This window comes from Psittacula echo, assembly GCF_963264785.1.
Source record: "Psittacula echo genome assembly, chromosome: 7".
In the NCBI taxonomy this organism is placed as follows: Eukaryota; Metazoa; Chordata; class Aves; order Psittaciformes; family Psittacidae; genus Psittacula; species Psittacula echo.
Genome location: NC_137740.1, coordinates 27084560 through 27105132, shown reverse-complemented (window position 1 = coordinate 27105132; position 20573 = coordinate 27084560). Strand labels below are relative to the sequence as shown.

Below are 20573 nucleotides of genomic sequence, written 5' to 3'. Positions count from 1 at the left end.
GACCCATGTGTCATGCTTGTGAGGAGGGACACCTTCTCCCATCCCAGACTGAGCGTTATAGCACATCCAGCAGCAAGTGCACCAGTGATCTTGGCAAGTATGTGTGGCCACCTATCCAGAGAAGAAAAACACTGCTATGGATACTGAGCAGAAACAGCCTTTTGCAGGAAATCGCCTCAATTGCTCTTAAGAGGAAAATACACAACTCTGAGAGGAACCTTTTGGGTCTCGATAACTGCATTGTATGTTGTTTTGCAGATGAATTCCAGGGGCAGAAGGAAGAGTGTTTATTTAACTTTTATCAGCATTTCTTCTGAACTTCTTTCAGTTCTGAATGAAAGTAAAAACTGAAAGAATCTCCCACGGAACGTGATGGTTGTTGTAATTACTGCTTTTAGCTCCCATTTGTCCAAGAAGTGTGAATCATAATTACTCATGTCACAGGGAAGCCCCAGACAAGCTTTTCTCTAAATTTCTTTGTGGAAATACTCACACTGCTTTACTTGCCCATCTCTCCTCTGGCACGAAGGGAGCAGAGGTTGCCCTGCACGTCATGTGTCATCTGTAGCTATTCTGTAAGAAACACATTACTGACCCAAACAGGGATGGGACTGTGGTCAGTCCCAGGACCCCCTGTGTTTTGTTTGTCCTGTCATTTCCATAGGTATCCCTTCTTTAAAATCAATAGAAACAGCCAAGTTGCATCCCAAAGGGGAGTGGAGTACTGCTATTCCCAGTGCAGGCTCAGGGACACTGAACGCAATACTGCCTGCTTCGCCAGAACTATTACTGTGCTTTGGTCGTGCATGAGCAAGTTGATTTAAGTGTATATGTTTGGTTCTGTCTCACCCTTAATACATTATATATTTTTTCAAGCTTTGAGATGTTTGTACAGCGCCTGGCACAGCTAAACTGAAGCCACTGCTCAGAGGGGCTGGGACCAATGCCATCTATATAAATACTGGAAGAACTGGGGTTAGCAGCACACTCATGGCAGAACTCTGCCATTTCACATGCAGTGTATCACTGCTCCTTTCACGCAGCATGGATTTCATTATCCAGGTGTATAATAGGAGGAAAGGGAGGGCTAACTTCTGAAAGCCAAGACATAGATAATCAGGTTTGCCAGTGTTAGGAGGGGGTAAGCTGGTTTAGAGCAGTTACTTTAAGAATCAGCTTGAATCCTCTCCAAAGCCCTTGTGGTTTTGGGTCCAAGCAGACAAAGCAATGCAGTCCTTCAAGTGTTCTCAGTATTGACACACACTGCTGAGCCCTGTGTATGCCAAGATAAAAAGAGGCAGCCTCCACTGGTCCATTATTCAGTGCTAGACAACTTGATTATCGTGGCAACAAACTGCACTTTTGCAATATTGACATTGTGGCCTATGGTAACAAACAAGTTATAAAAGGCCTGCCACATTTTTAACTACTGCTATGGCTGTGATTAATGGTTTAGCTCAATCTGAAACATCTGATCTGTCTTTGGAAGAAAGTTCACGCAAAGTGCAATTCTGTAAAGGAAGTTTTCATCTTCTCCTAACTTGGGTCATGATGTCATCACCTTTCAAAGCTGGCCTGAGCCTGGTTCTGGGGAAAAATTGTAAGGAAATTCCTATTTAAGTGTGGTCTTGTGGTGATAAGAGCTGCACTGCATCAAGACTAATCCATGCCTTCAGCCAAATTAGGTGTGTGCAAGGAAAGCTTGGTCATTTCTTTGTGTCATTTCTCTGCAGCATCAAACACCAGAAAGACTCTTACTTGCTCCAGTTTCTGAGCAATTCTGCAGAAAGGCTGGGAGCTTCACTGGCCTGCCGTGCCCGGGGCTTGCCAGAGCCAAAAGCATGGTCCTACCCCACTGCTCCGCCTTTCTCCCCTGCCCTTGAGCTGAAGGGTCTCAGACCTGCTCCCTGGTTTCTGCTGGTCTGACCACCCATGTGACAAACCTGGCTCAGCTCAGCATGCTTCAGAGGGGGCAAAAAGGAGGCAAGAGCACATGGTCAGCAAGGATGGAGCAAGGATGCCTTTCCAGGGTAGCCTGTAGACAAAATGGTCCATATCTTTACCCTGTGCCTGCAGCCTGAGCCAAGTAACTCATAGCAGCTGGTCAGTCCCAAGACAACACATACAGAGCTCCCCAATGCATGATCGATTTGTGAAGGAGGAGAAAGAAAGTTAGAGCACCAGCACAGTTGACAGGAGACACAAGTTCAAAGCCTCATGGATCTGTAGGCACTTCCCTTGATTTCCAGGATTTAAGGTTTAAGGTTATACTTTGCCTGCTGCCCATCTGTAAGCAGAATGAACACACTATCCTAAACCACTAGGCTGCTCTGAGTGTGATGAAGAATTTAGGTGTGCAGATAAAACTGTAAAGAGCCATGCAAGTCCCACGGAGATAAATACTTGCCCTGGAGTTAGCTTGAATTTCTAACAAGTATTTTCTCTATCTGCAAGGGGTAGCGCTGCAGACTTACCGTTAAACACAAAGCAGTCTGGAGCAGTCCCATGAGCTCTAGTGCTGCATAGGTGTAAACAATTATTAATAACAAATCTACTAGGCAAACTGGAAGGCATATTTGAGCTGTGGCAATGTGGTATCCCAAAGCAGAACCAGATCATAGAGTGGTATTCACTTTCAATGCATGTCTGTCTGTCCAGTGTCTCCGAAAGGTGCATCACCCTGGCACCCCAGTCTGTGCCTGGAGATCATTCATGTTATTTCTGTTATTATCACCGGTACTAACAACACCCTCACCATCATTGTCTGGGCTCAAAAAGCAGCAGTCTGGGGAAAGAGTTGCAGATAGGGAGTGGAGCTTTGTTTTAGTTCAAAAGCTTTAGGGAAATATTGCTTGATCCAGTGCTGACACTTTGAGTCTAACTAACCTGGACATTAGTTCTAAATGAAAAGTGAGTGTTACTGCGGCAGATCCTACCTGGCTCTGGAGGGTCCAGGAGGCTGCTCCCGACAGCTCATCCCCAGCTGAGCTGCTGCCCCAATATTTTCACAAGGATGGTCCAACCACAGCCCAGTGTGGTGTTGCTTTTCGTGCCAATGGAACATACCGCCGTTCCAATGTGAGTGAACACATTAACATCAACAGAGTCTTTTCCCCAAGCTAAACATATTACGGCATCAGCAAATTACAGGGCACTGTAAATTAGACTCCCTCTTGTGCAGATTCTGCTTGCTGGGCCAAGGCCACATCCCCCCCCTAAGGAAGGCAGCAACAGAGCATTTCATTAGTTCTCAGTTTCCCTTGCTCCTTGCACAGAGCTGTGTGCTTGGGCATGGGCGCATTTCTGCTCATGCTCCCCAAGCATCCATCTCCCCAGAGGATGTTTATGTCATGTTACACTATGCCAGTGGCTAGTAACCCCCCACAAAAGAGACAACCCATAGGTCTGGATCAATGGTAGGGCATTTTTACCCATTAAAAAAATGTCTTCCCCTTTCTGAGTACCTGAAGTCAGAAAAGGTTCAAACAATTCCCCAAAGCACCTGCTACCTGAAATCCTGGAGTCAGGTAGACAAGCAGGCTTGGCTCACTGACAGATGGGTTTTGGTCAATGTGTTTTTACCAGACCTTTTCTAGAGAAGTGCAAAGTGTGGAGAAATGCTATTGCAGGTCTGGGAGAAGCAATGATTAAAATGAATTGTTGAGCTGTTTTCACTGGAAAAACAATAAATGCAGCCCACGCTCTCCCATCCCCCTTACCACAGCTGGCAGCTTTGCTTGCAGGAGTAACCCAGGGCCACCAGCTCTAGCTCTGATTGCATGTGGCAGTGCTCCACCAGCTCTAGTGCCAAGGCTGTACCACACTCATCTCCGTGCAGCCACCCCTCCAGGAGCTGCATTTAAGAAGAAAGGCCCTAAAAAAAGCAGCAAAAGAGCAGCAAACACAGGTAAATGATTATTTACAGCTGCTGCATGGGAAGTGTTACACAAGGGGAGGGTGGAGTGCATTCCACCGCCCTTCCACAGCCTGTGGACAAGAAAAGCCTATCACTGCTGTGATGTTTCTACTCCCCCAAGATGGAGTTAATACTGTTTACCTTGTAATACGAATTCTATTTCTTGCTTTTTTTCCCTTGGTTGAGCTTGTTTTCACAGCTCCCCTGCTGCTCTCCTGCTGGGGCAGCTGGCTCTGAAGGCAGCCAGGAGAATGGGGCTGGGAGTACCAGCATCCCACCCTCCAACCTGCTGAATGTTACTGAGTGAAGGTTCCCAAATTAAAAATCAAAGCCCTTGGCTGCAGTGGGAGGTGTATCCATGGCAGGGGAGAACACTGGTATTAGCATTAAGCTGTTCTCACATCGCTTGGTCCTTCCTAGAAGCCAGAGAAATAGGAAAGCTTGGCACCAGCTAATCCGTATTGTTCTTCTCTCCCTGCCTCCTGCATGCTAGAGTTCTTGTCAACTTTCTTCTGTTTATATGTTTGTTTGGTTTCTTTTTCCAGTAAAAGCCACCTGCAAACTATAGGGCATTGGCAAAAGCTGTCCTTATGCCCCTTAGTCTGTTGGCAGTGCAGATGGAAGTCCTTAACTGTGACCGTTTGTTCTCAGCCCTGATGTGAAAATGCAGCTCTTATGTCAGTCACATCCTTCACCTTCCTGGACAAGAGCCAGTGATGTACTTCTTGCAGATATGGCATTTTATGATGCGGTAGGTGAAGTACAAAAATACCATGGTAAGAATGGGGACTTGTGCAATGTCCCAGAATGTGCCACCAACTCATCTAACCCAGCCTGGCTGTACTGGTCAGGAACAGCTTAGCGTGGTTACGTGGACCTGGTGATGCAAGGACTTCAGAAACATCATTCCTCAAGGAAGAGGGAGGACCTGGACAACTGTAGAGAAGAAGGGCAGGAGGTGAGCAGAACCCACTTGCAGAGTAAGGCAAAACCTGAACACACAGAAAAACCTTAATATGGGACACTCAACATCAGAACTCAGGTTTCTGACACGAAACCTGCCCCTGGGCCTGGCTGAGGAACCAGAAAGGGGCAGAGGGCAGTTTCTGTCCCTCAGGGCAAACTGGGTGGATGGGTTGGCTGCACGGGTTGTCCAGTGCTGAGCCCCCAGCCTGGGCAGGACCCACCAGCTGGTGGCTGCTTGCAGCCACTGTGGCAGCAAAGCAGAAGCACCTACTGGTGGGCTCCTGCTCTCTGCAGCAGTTCTCTGCAAGACATGTAGACCCTAGAAACACCAAGTCCCTGATGCAGTATGCTAGGAATCTAGGCAGGGCTTTTCTGGAAAAGCTGTAGGAGTTGGGATGTTCTCCAATTGAGCACATGAGGCTCAACAAAGGAGTGTTTTTCCCTTTCTGCTCAGCAATGCAGATGCCATAGCACGCAGGACTTCTGCGGGAACTACAGCAATGTACCATAGAAGAGCAAGCTTGTCACAGGCTGTACTTCTAGAAGCAGGAAAACAGCAACCAGGCAAATTGAAGAACCAGCGGGACTGGAGAAATGAAGAGTCTGATGACAGGGATAATAAGGAAATCCTTGCAATGCTGTTTGTATTGCAATCAAAGGGCCAGTTTGGAAAGTTCAGGTCGCTTGCCCTTGTCACTTGGATTCAGAGCCCTGGCTGAAACATGTGGTCGTTGTGCACCTGTGGCTGGTGGGGTAAACCGCATCACCCTCTGAAAAATTAGTGCCCCTGGACCAGTGCAATCCTATTCCTCTGGGACCTCTTCAGAGTCCAGATCATGCTTTGCCTAGAAAAGTTGGACCAGATGATCCTTGAGGTCCCTTCCAACCTTATATTCTGTGATTCTATGATCTGACTGCAGCTCTGTCACTGTGCAAAGAACAGACTCTGCAGAATGCCTCTTCACGTAGACACAGGGGTAAAACCCTGGAAGATGCTTCTACTGTTGGCAACTTTTAGATGCCTTTTGCTAAAACACTGAGGCAATTTTACAACATTGTCAATTCACTGGCTATCCATATTCATATATCATATTCATATCACCAGCTATCCCATATTCTCCATGCTCAGGACAAAGGCTCAAGCTCTTTCAGTCTGGTTGCTCATTTAGATTTTGTAAATCTGCTATATTTGAGCAACTTCAGGAAGTTACTGGCATTTCTGCTTTTGAGCAGAAGTGCTGCATTAACCTCTCTCACTCAGCAATGCCATCATTTCTGCTTCTGCCTTACGTTAAAAAGATCCTGAGTTCGTACGAATATTTCACAAATATTTCTTGTCACCAGCTGCCACCAGCTCCATTGGTTATTTCTGAGATCTCCATTGCCAGAATTCTCCGTGCTTTAACACACTTTGTGTCCTCGGAGCAGTACGGGAAACAAAGGCAAATTTATTATAAGAAGCTCATGGGTAAATCAGATGCTGTATCTGATACAGGATTAGCATAAACAGTTTCTTAAAATTGAGGTGGAGAAGCCAAGAAATCCAAAAAGCCGATGCTGTTCCAAAAATACCTTGAGCTCCCTAAGTCCTTTGGAATATCTAAGTAATACAAGTGTGCATATAATTCCCACTGACAGTGAAGTTCTCTGCGTATTATATTATGCAAACTCCATGTAAATAATATGGTGTGCAAGAAGATGCCAAGAAACAAAGTTCCAATTGTCTGTACAAACGCTATTATTTCATTGCAAGATGGCTTTAGCAGCAGGAATGTCAGTAATATATGCAAGGATTGAAACCCAGTGGGAAACTCCCCCAACTTTCAATCCATGTTACGCCTTTTCTCTGCAACCTGTAGCAGAGAGAGCCAAAGGGCTACAGAAAACATGGCCAAGTGTATTGCAAAAAAGGCAAGGGGGGGGAAAGGGTTGGAAAACTCCCTCCCAAGCAGGGTCAGGGTCAACTCATGAGACATCAGCCCTCCAAGAGATATTGCGCGTTGTCACCACTGGACAGGAATTTGGATCATGAGCCATAACATTATATTTACCCCCAAACTTCACCACTGGCTTTCTAGCCAGCCTGCCAGCAATCTACAAACCAAGTGAAAGTTTGGCTATGAATTTTCTCAAGTTAAACACATAGCAAACAAACAAACTAGCCTCTGGCTTTTTCCTCTGTGCCCATCTCACACAGAGAGATGTGTACCTCCTGCAATATTTGCCAGCAGCTGAGAAGTCCTACTGACCATTTTATAGGTGAGATTGCTTTCTTCTCTTGTTCTTCTGCCCAGGAAACTTCAAAGTGGAACTTGCAAAAGTCTTTGGAGAGGGAGCGAGCATGAAAACATGGGAAAAAATTAATCTCAATGGAAATCCTTGATTAATTGACAGGTTGGAATAAGAATGACCATAGACCCCAAACTATGCCAGGCAACCAGTCTGCTCCAGGCACTGCAACCTTACTCAGCCAGCCACATGCCTGGCTGCTGTTTTGCTCTGCCAGCTTTACAAGGCCTAATTAGTTCTATTCCTTTTGTTTGTAATTACAAAAGCAAACAGCCCTTGGGAGCAAGGGAACAGAGGAGGCAGCTCCTTGACTGAGCTTAAGAAAAGGTTTTAAATAAAATTTGCCTCTCATCACAAGTACTTGAAAATGTGAAAGGGATGAACAAAAGAGCCCTGGTAAATGGAAAAAGGTTTCTAGGCAAGGTAGAAGCAAGGGGCATAGAGCCTTTTCTATTGTAGGGAGGTATCCGTGCAGGTTAGAAGAAACCACTCCCAGCTGGAACCATTTTCTACCTAGCCTGCAAAGTGGTATACCAACTGGCTGACCCATTACCATAGCTGGGAGAAGTACAATATCATCCCAAGGGAGCTTTAGAGCAAGATGGATGCTCCCACAGCCCACCTCTTCATGATCCTACTAATCCAGAAATCATAGGATCATAGAAGCAACTAGGATGGAAAAGACCTTTATCAAGTCCAGCCCCATGACTGCCAAGTCCACCACTAAACCATGTCACTGAGGGTCTTTATCTACAGTTTTTGAACACTTCCAGGGACAGCAATTCCACAGCTTCCCTGGGAAGCCTGTTTCAATGACTGACTTAATTTCTTCATTCATTTAAAAATTTCTTCAGTAAAGAAATTTCTCCTAATATTCCATCTAAACCTCCCCTAGCCCAGCATGAGGCCTCGCACATAAAGCTTTGAGACACACAAATAGATCTTTCTGCTCTGGAGCTACAGAGAGCAAAGCACTGCTGAAACACAGAGCACTTCTCCCAGGAGTGCCTTGGCTCCACACCCCATCCCTTCCCCATTCCTGCAGCTCCCACTCTCCTGTGCCATCTGCCATCCCCCTACCCCTTCCTGCTCCGCCCAGGGTGCAGCCTGCTTGCGACAAGGAGCAGACCTTCTGGTTCCAGAGCTGCAATCATAGCAGATTACTGGTTGAGTTTCTGCCAGAGGCCACAGCTGCCTGACTCACGGCAGAAGATCTGTCCCCACCTACGTCTGCTGTAGATACACAGAGCTAAACAAGCTCCATCCTGGCAGGCAGGCTCCCAAAAGCCCAAGTCCCATGCTTCTCTTCCATGCACACTGCCCAAATTCTGAGCAAAACCAAGAAATTAAGTAATACAGTCCAATTTTTCCTTAAAAAAAAAAAAGTTCATTTATTGAAAATGTTTAAACGCTTTATACAAGTTCCCAATACAAGCGTCTGCTCCCTGGCTCAGTGTTAATGCATATACAAAAGCACAGACTTCAGCAGCTCTTTAATGTGACCTGAACTGCTGCCTCCTAAGATGAGGTCTTGTGAGGCAGCTGCTGTGCACAGGCAATTCCCCATGAAGAAGTGGAAGCCACATGACCCAGCTTCAAGTGCAGGCCAACATCAACTCAAGCCTGAAGCAAATGCTCTGGTTGATTTCTTTTAGTAACTTTATGTTGCAGAGAGTCAGGTCAAACAGAGGTACAAGGCTTATACAAACCACTATCATGGTTGTACGTAGCTCAGCCCCAGAGGCTCTCCCTGTCTACGGAAAGAAATAGAGATGTCTCTGAGCACATGCACAATTACAAAGCCTGGTCAGAAACCACCAGTTTCCTTCCGTAGGAAAAGCAAGGTAGAGCTTTGGAGAACTAGTATCATCCTTCCAGGCATTTGAGACTTAACTCCAGACAGCCTTAGCCAGTGTTAGTCAAACACTAAGTGACTAACTGGGGAAGGGGTGGGAACTTCTGATGAGCTGCTGCTTTTTTTAAATTCTTTTTTTTTTTTTAATATACAACTTAATATGCAAGGATGGCTTTATCTTGAAAATGCTACTTTCTTCCTCTTTGGTGAGCTTGGATTACTATAAAATGCCATAACCTTTGGGTCAGTTTCCTTGGAATTTGCCTTCATATAATCACTGAACATGTTTACAAGAACAAAAGAAAAAAAAACAAAAACAAAGACAAGATCAAATGGCAGCATGTGAGGTATCCTTGGGGAAACATCAGGGAGCAGCAGTAGTGCATTCTGTTTGGTTTAACACATTTAGCTGCATACGGCAAACAGCTCAGTAACCTAAGCCTAAATGAGAAAGACTCAAGGAAAGAAAAGAGTGTCTGTTAAAGGGTGGCCTGTAACACACAGAGGGGATAGAGCTTCAAGCTCAGTTAGGTACTGGGAAGGTAACATGGAAAACCGATCACCTGCCACACCCAGTGTCTAAGGAACAGCAGCAACAGCCCCACCAGAGCCACCCAGTGAAAACAGAAGGCAATCGTTTTTCTCAAGCTCTTCCCCAGCACCAGGGAAACCTGCATCCACCTTGGGCCTCTGCTAACCTCTGCAGTTGCCACCTTACACTGCATCTTCTGCTGGCCAACAGCGTGTGCATGGACAGTTATGGATTCCAATGTAAGTCACAGCAATTTAATTGTCTGACCCTATGTCATGCCAATCTGCACAGAAAGTAGGGTGGTGAAGATGATACTAATAAGAGTACAAGAGCATTTTTGATCTCTTCAAACGTTCCTACATGTAAAATCTTTCCCCCAAAATTATGTTTCCCCTTAAGCTATTGCTTTCATCACTTTGTATATTATATATGTTCCTTTAATTTCTACACACCATACTGGGCTCTAACTTAATGGGATATGGGACTGAATTGTTACCATCTAATTAAAAAACACAACTAAAAAAAGCACCAACATCCATCTAAAAAACAGTATCATTTTCCCTTTTACTCCCAAATACTAAACTTAACCCAAGCTTGGAGGTTTCATCTTTACAGTGGCGATACCCATGAACCTAGGCTAGCCTTCCTCCATGGGCTGGGAGAGAAAGGAGAAGTTATGTCCAGTATCAAAGAGGATTATAAAAATATACACATTTTTGGGAGAAGAGGAAGGCAGAACCTAGAGTCTGAACTCTGCTCAGGACAGTGGCATTGTAGTGTCCTCTCCAAAATGCTTTCACTAGCAGTGCTGGCGACTCCTTTGCTTCCATTATACGTAATCCTTCCCTGTGGAGGGAGCATTTTTTGGGTAGCCTCTGGAGGGTGGATATGAAGTTTCTCTCCGGGGACAGGAGCAGCAGAGGAAGGCCCCCCCCAGCATGGCCAGAGAAGCAGCTGCCCAACCAATGAAGAGAGCTGATCCAAACTCAAATCTGAGGGAGAAAGAAGAAAGTGAATACAAGTATTACCTCTGAATTACAGTGTTAGCTTTGCACATTGGGTTGGCCCACTCTTTTAGGTCACCCTGCACAGAAAGGCAAAGCTCTGTGTAAACCAGGCCTTAAGAATTTAGTGGACGAAAATCACAGAAGTCACATCAGTTTGGTCTCTGGCAGTGATGCTGCGTTAAAACGAAGCCAAGACCCAAGAGCCACATGGATGATGACACCCAATACTCTTTTCTGCACAGTTTGAAGCCAACGAGCTAGCTCAGGAAATTCTCTTATTTTGAGCTACTACTAATCAAAACTAAGCTTCATGACATTTGACATGCTATGTTATAGTGTTAGATCAAATAAATCAGTACCTGGTGTTGACAGGGGTGAGAGGGTCATAAAAGGCTTGAGCCACTCTGTTGCCGTACCACGATGTGGCCACCAGTGCTGCCAAACCTACATGTGAAGGAAACAGTGTCATGACTTCCGGGGGGGGGGGGGGGGAATGAACACAATCACTGCAAAAAAAATAATCATGTAACAGAACCAGCATCTGGAGTCATGCTGAGCTGCTGCCACCCTGGTAACTTCTGAGCTGTTATTAAGAAGGGATTTGGTGTTACCAATAGTTACACTGCACCAAGAGCAGAACTGCTGACAGCCTTTCACTGAAACTGGGTGCACAGGTCAAACTCAGCTCTGCTAATACAGTTGGAAGGCATGCAGTCCATATAGAAAATATAATGCTAGTGCCAAGAAATTTTGGCAGCTGCCATGCCAAAGTCAACTAAGGAATTCCCAGCCCAAAATGTTCTTGGAGCAATGGCAACAAGCCCTCCCCCATCCTACGCAGGATAAACACTGTTTACAAGTGTCACATATAATGCTAAAAACATCTGTATGTTACCAACCTGCAACGATGAAGATCACCCCACCAAAGACAGCCATCCGCATCTTCTTCACCTGATCATCTTCCATGCACTTCATGCATTTCATGCCAATCACAGAAACAAATATAGCAACAAGGCCCACGATTATTGCAGCCACCATCAAAGCCCGAGTGGCCTGCAGACTGCCTAGAAGACATTAGTATTTGTGTTACCACAAAGAAAATTCAAGAGACAAATAGAAATTCAAATTACTGAGCTCAGTAAACGTGTCAAAATACTCTGTTCCCTGTTACACAAGATACAACCAAACAAGTCACTCTTTTTTAGCTTTAAGCTCTCAGAAACTGTCATTCATCAGGATCAGAGGACTCTCAGCCTCTTCCAAAATGCATGGCAAATGAAGGCTCGCAGCTTTTTGCAGGAAATGACCTGGGAATTGCCCTCGGACATCTTTTGTTCCTTGATCATTTGAATCCCAATTGGAAGGACGTATCTGTTTATCAAAAGAAGCATTCAGATTTAGGTTCTACCTTGACAAAGCATTTAGGCACATGTTTTAATATGAATAGCACCATACATATGAATAGTCCCACAGCAGACAGCATGGCCTCTTTATTGCTTAACACTTCTAAAACCTGTCTTTTATACAAGAGCAGAGGGTGATGCCTCCCACAGATGAGGGTTGTATTTGTCTACATTCTAAGCAGACAGACTCAATGTACTTTATCCAAGACCTACTTTTATATTGACTCATCTGAAGGCATAGACACACTAACCCTATGTATGTGAGCTACTGAATTCATATTTTCTTTGTACCAAAGGACAAATAAAATAATGATATAAATTAAGTCATTAAAAAAAAAAAAAAAATAGAAGTGAAAGAGCCTGAGCGTAACTGCTCGGCAAATCAAATTTCTTTGAACAGCATGTATTAAGATACAGTCCTGTTAAATATCTGGGAACAAATAGGGCTGGTTAATCAAAGGAACAGACTCCCAGGAACATGCAATAACCAAGGCAAAATTGTCCCCTGACACAAAGGGTTATCTAGCAGTGACGTGTATAGTTTTAGCAAAGCACCACCAGAATCTGTCCCCAGGTCTGGAGTTCACCCCTCAGAAAGCACAGACTGCATACTGCAAGACCTCTGCAAAGCCCTTCAAGCTTGGACACCTGCAGCTGCAAAATTTAAACCTACAAGAACAGAGCACCTGCAAACTCATCAGTCAGCACTGGCTGCAGTGAACCCATGGGAGCCTGTGCTACAACAATGGGTTCTTTGGCTCTAGCTGAAACACAGACAGCAGTTCAAATCCGATACAGGCCAGGAGGGTAGCGCAGCCTCACACCTATCCTCAGCAGCTTCACGACACTTTGCCCCACAGCACTTCTTGTGCAGGAAAATTCTTGTGACCCACACCAACAGCCTGTCAGGCTCTAGTTCAGCTGTAAAACAAACCCTGGATCTACCTCTACACACACAGCCTTGTTGTCCTGCAAATATATTATGAAACCAGTTAAAGATAATACAATAGGCAGCAACAGTCAGAGCAATAGAAAGTGACACACTTCCTTAAGAGTCTTGGTTTTCTTGGGAGAAATCCCAGTCAGCTTGCCTAATGTCATCTCTCACTCCTTTAAAAGGGGAAAGGTGACTCACCTCTGCACCACCCAGGAGTTAATCAAAACCCATCTGCTGCACTGATCACAGCAATTAATTTACAAAGCCATTTATCACTTTAGCATAAATCACAACAGCAGTATCCAAGCACATTTTTAATAGATTTATCTCCAATGTCAGAGATACACTCAAAATACTTTCTATCAAAGTTACACCAATTTTCAGGAAGGTTCAGTTGACAGGTTACCACCCATGCAACCAATTCAGACTCAATGTATTTATTTAAGGCTAAATTGCACATTACAGCAGCAGTTCTGGAGAGGCCAGTGGCTGAACACTAGTTCGTACTTTGCATGGGAAAGGTAGAAGTACCAAATCTGTTTCATTAAGTCTATGGTAAGTTTGGCTTAGGCTTGCTGCAGAAACAAAATTATGTTATTAGAAGAGAGTTTAGAAAGAGTTCTTTCATGAAGCTGAAAATAGAAAATGTTATCTGAAACAACTGAAAAAAAAAACCCAACCTATCTATAATGGTGGGAAGAGACCTCTCACCTTCAAGCATGGTCCTACGGGACAAACACAGGAAGATGCTTGAATGTTTCTATGACCTCAAAATACCTAGCTATGAAACCTGCTAAGATCTCAAGATGCACAAGTATTAACTGGATGCATGCCACAGCACCTTCGCAGAAGCAGCTGAACAAAAAGCAGCATTGTGAGCATTTCCCAGGGCTGCCTGCTTTCAGCAGGTCTCCTGGTGTCCTCACCCTCTCTTACACATGGCATGAGGACAGAAGCATTTAGGAAGATCACAGTAGGACAAAAACAGGTTGGAGCATTTGCAGAACAGACTGTCCCTGTATCCCAAGGAATTTTACTGCGACATGACTGTACTAGCCAATCATCCTCCCTCCACCAGTGTGGCTGCCCATAGCAGATGGAGCTTTTGTCTTCCACCACTTTTGCAATGTGTGCAGTACATTGACTGTGGTTAATCACCATACTAGCTATTAGTTATTATGTACACATTAACAGCCATGTTGTTAATGGAAGCTGCACATCCAGAAAGCTAGCTGAGAAAGCTAGCTTAATAATAGTTCTGTTGTTCACATGGGCCTTCCCAGGTGCTTTAAAAATCTCAAATGATATGATATTGTCTTAACCTGCTAAACAGGACTGGCTACCAACAACAAACAGAAGTACTCCATAGTAATTGACTTTTACAACATCTATCATATTAGAGAAACAGGAGTTCCCCTACACTCCTTGCTGCTGCAACTCTCAGGAGTTCTTTGGGGAAAGAAAAAGGAAAGTCCTGTAACAAGGTGGCAGCCCAAGACAAACTGGCCTGGCACCCAACAACTGCTGTCACATGGCAACAGTATTTTGTCAATATAGAAACCACTACTGACTAGGAAGCCAAGCCTTTTTATTGTTTATTAATAGTGAGAGACCTGGCCTGAAAAGCCTATAGCAAGAAAGCAGCAAGTACTGAAGGACAGAGGCTTAAAACTTCTGATAATGGTTAACAAAAAAATGTGAATTCTGCAAGTGTAGAATACCATGTAAGTCCACAAAAGTGACACAGTAGCTTGCATCCATTTCACATAATGAAGCCCACTTTTTTTTAACATGCTAACAGTCCTGACTTAGTGGGTTTGGATGCAAACTACACAATGCAGCTTATCACAAGACTTTTTTCCTTCCCACAGCTATTATTACCTGACACAGAAGTAATTGCTGGCAACTGCTTAGTTATATATATTAAAGACTTCACCAGCATATGTTTGAGGTTATTTTTCTGTCATCACATTTCCTTATTTATTCTGTTTATGTCATCTACATTATAGAAAAGCTGCTGGGAAAGTGCCATGGGATTTTTGTAATGCCTGTTTGTAATGCCAAATTGCTGTAATGGCTCTGTGTGCAGATTATTTTCTGATAGGGATGCTCGCTGACTGCCTTGTTTGTATTTAAATTATGGACTTTTCATTCCCTTCTCATGGGCCTCCATACAACCAAGCGATGACAGAACACAGGTGAAACAGATGCTGTGCAGATCCCTCTAATCTCTGTAAGGGAAGTTGCCCAGGAATTACAAGCACCCCTATAGCATAGGAAGCATGATACACTGCCCACCTCCAAATAGAAGTCAGCAGCCTTCCCACTGGGGTTTCATTAAAGCCTTTACTTCTGGAAGGAGTGGGATCCAAGATCCTGCTGTTCTGCCCTGCCAGCACGTGAAAGTTACTTTTGTGCAGCAGGTGAGAGAATGAAGCAAGCAGTAACAGCTTTAGAAATAGCCAGCAAACATCTCTTACACCTTGCCATCATTCTGGCTCGACCCAAAAGCCTCCAATAGCCTGTAGGTTTTTAATCCACTTACCAGACCCTGCAAACCCATCAACCATCAGATCTTAGGAGTCTGGACCCCCTCAAAGCATCTCCCCACAAGTTCGGAAGACTGTACAGAGGAATCCGAGCAGGACATAAGATCGAGACAGGATTGTGTTGCTTGCAGAGGTGGGAAGGCTGGGAAGTCCTCACTGTATGTTCCAGTGCAAGAGAGGCAAGTTCAATAGGTAGCAGTGGCCTTGTACTCTGCCTACCTCAAAGTAAATAAGGTTCAATGCCCTTTGGTGGTCGCTCAAACAGCAGATGAAGCTTGCTGGCAAGAAACGCAATACATAGTACCATCATTTCTTGATTCCTGGTCAGGAGATAACTGGGCAGCCTGTTTTCCCACAAAACCTGGAAATTCCCTTACTAGGAGATTTAGTAACATATAGTAACAGCAGCTATTAAACAGCTCAGAAGCTGGTTGTAGAGCAATAAAACCAGTGGATTGCAACAGACTCCCATACCTTCTTGCAGACAAACCACCACACAGGAACAGCCTTGGTGGCATTCCATGTAACCCTCTACCTTCTGGAAGAGCAGCACATGTGAAACTTTCATCACTTGATCATGATTTTTCATAGGAAGGAACAGAGATTGAGAAACAAGGGAGCAAATTAACCTTTACCCACATGAAGGCATAGATACCAACAGGTTCTACCTGCTTACTCCAGATGCAAAGATGGGGAGATGACAAACTATTTGAACACCTTTGTCCCTCATGCTAGCTTTGTCCCTCTCTGGGCCACCCTCACAACTCCCCCACAATCACAACAGAGCAGCATTAACCTGAGCATGAACCCTTACTTCCCACCACCCCTTCCCCAGCGCATGGAACAAACTCAGCCGGGAGTGGCAAATATGTAGGAGGGAAGATTTCACATTTCAGTGATGCTGTTTGACCCAGAGGGCATCCAAACCCTTGTTTACATTTTCTGTGCTAGGGCACAAAGGCCTATTGTGGATGTACTGCATTTGGTGATGCAGTGGTAGATGAGTCTCAGCTTGTCTCAAGCACAGAACCTCTCTCAGCAAACCCAAACAGGACGATGAGTATCTTAAGCTAGAACAGCCTACACAGGACCCAGAATAACCTCTGCTCTGAACAGAAGAGTGTGGATTTGTGAGCCTTAAAGCTTTCAGAAACAGGTATCAGGAGCCCTTCTCCCTCCTGTCTGAGACCATCTCTCCTGAGACCCTGGAGGAGCACAAAGCTGAGCTAAGCTCCATGGATGATGCTGGAGGGGTACAAGAACAATGCTGAGGCTGTGCAACAAAGCCTTGCTGCAAAGGTGGCTTTTGTTGCCTCTACATCTGTGTGTGGCCACGCACTGCTTTTCATGTAAGCCAGCAAAACTCAGCCTTTCTGTTGCCTGAATAGGAGCACTGACATAAGCCCTCAGCTGAACGCAGCTGCGGGACAAGTGCCAGCATGGGTGCACTCCAGCAGTGTGGCCACCCGGGAAGCTGGAGGGCCCTCAGATGGCTAACAGTGCTCACCAGCTTGTGCCAACCCCATCTCTGATACGCAACATCAGTTCAAGCAGCCAAACACTGACAACATCTAGAGGAACAGCAATAGCTACCAGATGCCCAAAAGCTTGCTGGCAAAGCTTCCCAGCATTCCCACAACCATGAATTACTGTAGGTGTGAGGAGGCTCAGTCCTTTCTACAGGGACAAAGTAATTACAGATCTGAACCTCTCCCATCAACACAAATCTTTCACATATGGCTCAGAGAGTTCAGGGCATGTGAAGCTCTGGCAGAAAAATGTGTCCCAGCAGGAACTTTCCTGCTCACATTGCCCACCTTCACCATGGTATAAGTGAATGCAGTAAGGGAGCTCTTACTGCATAGCTGCAGGTACCCCAGGGTACAGCAGTTGAATTAAGTGGGGTTTTTTTTCACACCTCCACCCAAAACAGCACTTGATCCCTGTCCAAGCCTGTGTGGCTGTAAGACCTTGAGAGGCCAGGCAGGGGGAAAAAAGGGCAAGGTGTACATCCCCAAGTATGATCGGCTTTCAAGCGGGAAAGGTGCACCCTAAACAAGCTGGGATATCGAAAGAACAAGGAATCCTTTCTTACTCTCAACAAGGAAAAAACAGCCCCTGTGACTTCCGTATTTCTTGGTCTTTGCAGGGAACTTTCAGGCAAGTGTGCCTTGCAAGGCATGGGGCTCAAGCAAGAGCACAAAAGGCCACCGATAGCTCAGCCTAGGTCTCTGGCACCTCACTCCCCCGTAGCCTTGAAAAAGGAGAAGAGCCCTTATTGTTTGCAGGACAAAGATGAGGGAAGCAGCTGGTTTTCAGCCCTCAACCATGAATTGGCAAGGTCTGGACGGCCTGGGGCAGGTTTTTAGGAGTTCACTCAAGCCAGGCTCCGCAACTGATTCTGCAGGCAGGTCTCATTTACAGCACAATGGGCTGCAGCCATACAGCCCCCGAGGCAAGTTCACCTTTCGCAACTCATCCAGGGGGTAGCTGGAGATTCCACAGCCCTGCTGGCATCTTTGCCCCCCACTCACAGTGGGGGATAAGAGATAAGAGGCTTGAAGCTCAGCTTATACATAATTACTACTCAAACCTTCCCTGACTGTGTGCTTAGCCCAGCCCCGATTACCCACAGCCCTACAACCTGTTGGTGCTAAGTGCGTGCACCGAACTCCTGAAAGGAGTAATTTGCACTTCAGCCAGCTGCAGGGCCCACGGGTATTTGCTACAAGGAAGCAGGAGTAACTGATGTGGGTTGCCAGTGAAGGTGGGGATGGGGGTGTCCGGCTGCACTGAGTGATACACAGGAAGGGTTGGTGACAATCTGACTCGGGGATGCTCCCCATGGTCCTCGGTTTATGTGAAACTCCCTGCTCATTCCTTTTGGAAAAAGAAAGCGGCCAAGGTGGCAATTATTATTTTATTAATTAGGGAAGGGGAAGGATGAAGGTGTTCCAGGACACTACTGGACTAGGGATGAGGGAAGGGATATCGAGAACGGCCGATTTCATTATTTTTTTAACCCCTTTGGGTATCAACGTTGTTATATGCCCCAGCGCTCTAGAAACAACTCTTACGGGGCTCTAGCTCGGCGTAACCGCCCCAAGTGATACCCAGCAAGCCAGGCTACAGTTCTTGCGTGCGAGGTGGTTTCGCCATCCCAGGACGGGTTAAGAGATCTAGAGGTTGCCTTGATGTACTGGTCTGCCTAAAAGGCTACAGGCAGTACTACCTGGGCTGGAGTCCAGCTCACCTGCCTGCTCTTTGCTTAAAAGCCTCACGGGAGCAGCAGCTACTTTCCCAGAGAACAAACGACCAAAACAGTCAAACACAAAAAAAGATCCGTGCTCGAAAAGACCACTTCAGAACCGTTTCACTTCGCCTCTAACCGAACTATGCTCTGTATCAAGTTCTACAACCAAAAGCTCTTGTTGGCAAGCACGGCACTTTCCCGAACATGCGGACTGGATCTGACACCTGCACTCCCGGGATGTTTTTAGGGGGGACGGGAAGGAGAGTGCGGAACGGCTCCAGCTTCCTCCCCGGGTAGCGTGTCTCTTCCCCCCCGCAATCGGGGGGGGGGGGGGGGGGGGGGGTCGGGGCGGGCAGTCCTGCCGCGGAGTGCGCTTCAGTAGAGCGCCGGCTGCCCTAAAGGACCGGCACCGGGGACTCACGCTCAGCCCCGGCGGGAAGAGAAACCGGGGAACCCCAAGAGAAACGCATCACAGCCGCGGCAGGGTGAGGAGCAAAAAGATGAGTGACCCTGAGCCTTTCAACCCCGAAGGGACAAACGGCGTGACTCCAAAGGGACAGAGATCTAGAGACCCGACAGCGACGGCACCCCCGGAGGGGCAGGCACTGTTGTAGGGACACACATACACGACAGGACTAGCACTCCCAGTCCTTCAGCCCAACCCCCGACGCTACTAGTACCGGCGTGGGGGGTAGTAACCCTCAGCCCCCACCGGAGAGGCACGGTAGAGGAGGGGATGGCCCCGACGGGACGGGCACCCCAACACGCGCACTCCTCAGCCCCGACTTACTTTCTAGTTTGAGCAGCGAGTCGTAGACCTTGCACTGGATCTGCCCGGTGCTCTGCATGGCGCACGACATCCACAGCCCCTCGTAGAGCGCCTGAGCCGTGACGATGTTGTCCCCCGCGTAGGATGCCATCTTCCACTGGGGCATGGCGGTGCTGATGATGATGCCGATCCAGCCCAGGAAGGCCAGCACGAAGCCCAGGAGCTGCAGTCCCCCGCTGGCCATGGCTGCGCGGGGTGGGGGGGTGGGGGGGCGGGTGGCTGCGAGGGAAGCGGGAGAGCGCGCCCAGCTCCGCGCACCGCACTGCCGCTCGCGCGCCGCCCCGCGCACCTTTTAAACCCGCGCAAAGCGCGCCCCCTGGTGGCTTCGCGTCCCGCCCCGCCCCGCGGGGTTTTCCGCGGCCCAGCGCACCCCCAACCTTCCTCCTCGGGGAAGCCAGGAGCCACCCCCCACCCCCCCTTACCTGTCACCGGGGAAGGACCCCTCCTCCTTCAGGACTTCGCCCCGACCCACAGCCCCTGGGGCTCGTCCTGCCCCTCGCTGCTCTGGAGAAGTGGCCGGTGGGACTGTCCCTCCGGTCCCCGTGGGGCGTGCCAGCGGTGCTTTGGCATCTCCAAACGTGCCCTGGTTGTGCTCTTCTGGGTCTCCCCCCCTATCTAGAGCTAGGGGGCCTGATGTCAGGAACCCACATTAACCTTCCCTGGGTCTTGCTGCTTGTCACTGTGCTTTACCAGCCGGGGTTATCAAATTCCCCTCTCAGTGAAGACCTCCTCCCTCGCCGAGTGGCCTGCTGCCGGGTGGGGTGTAGATTGAGCTGTCCCGCTGGTGTCTGACTGACCCACCTTTCCCTGGTCAGGGCCACAACTGCAAGGCAAGGGCAAGGGGCATTTCCCACCTGGCAGACTCACTGGGCACATAGCACACGTGGGAACACACTGCTCCAGAGGAAGCAAGTCATGGAAATTATCAGTACTATGATTTTAAAGAGCTTTCAGAGAGGCAGCTGAGCAAACACTCATCATCCATGTACAAATGATGGCAGGACCCTAAAACCAAACTTCTGAATGTACCATTTTAA

The 20573-nt window shown here is 47.0% G+C and overlaps 1 protein-coding gene across 1 annotated transcript; it reads right to left on the bottom strand.

The window, feature by feature from the left end:
• Positions 1-10387: 10387 nt before the first annotated feature.
• On the bottom strand, positions 10388-19720 carry CLDN1 (claudin 1; the record flags this gene model as incomplete). Its single annotated transcript, XM_080623480.1, has 4 exons — positions 10388-10550; positions 10925-11009; positions 11465-11629; positions 19498-19720. The coding sequence occupies 4 exons, from the start codon at positions 19718-19720 to the stop codon at positions 10388-10390; spliced, it is 636 nt and encodes a 211-aa protein (XP_080479606.1).
• Positions 19721-20573: the final 853 nt, after the last annotated feature.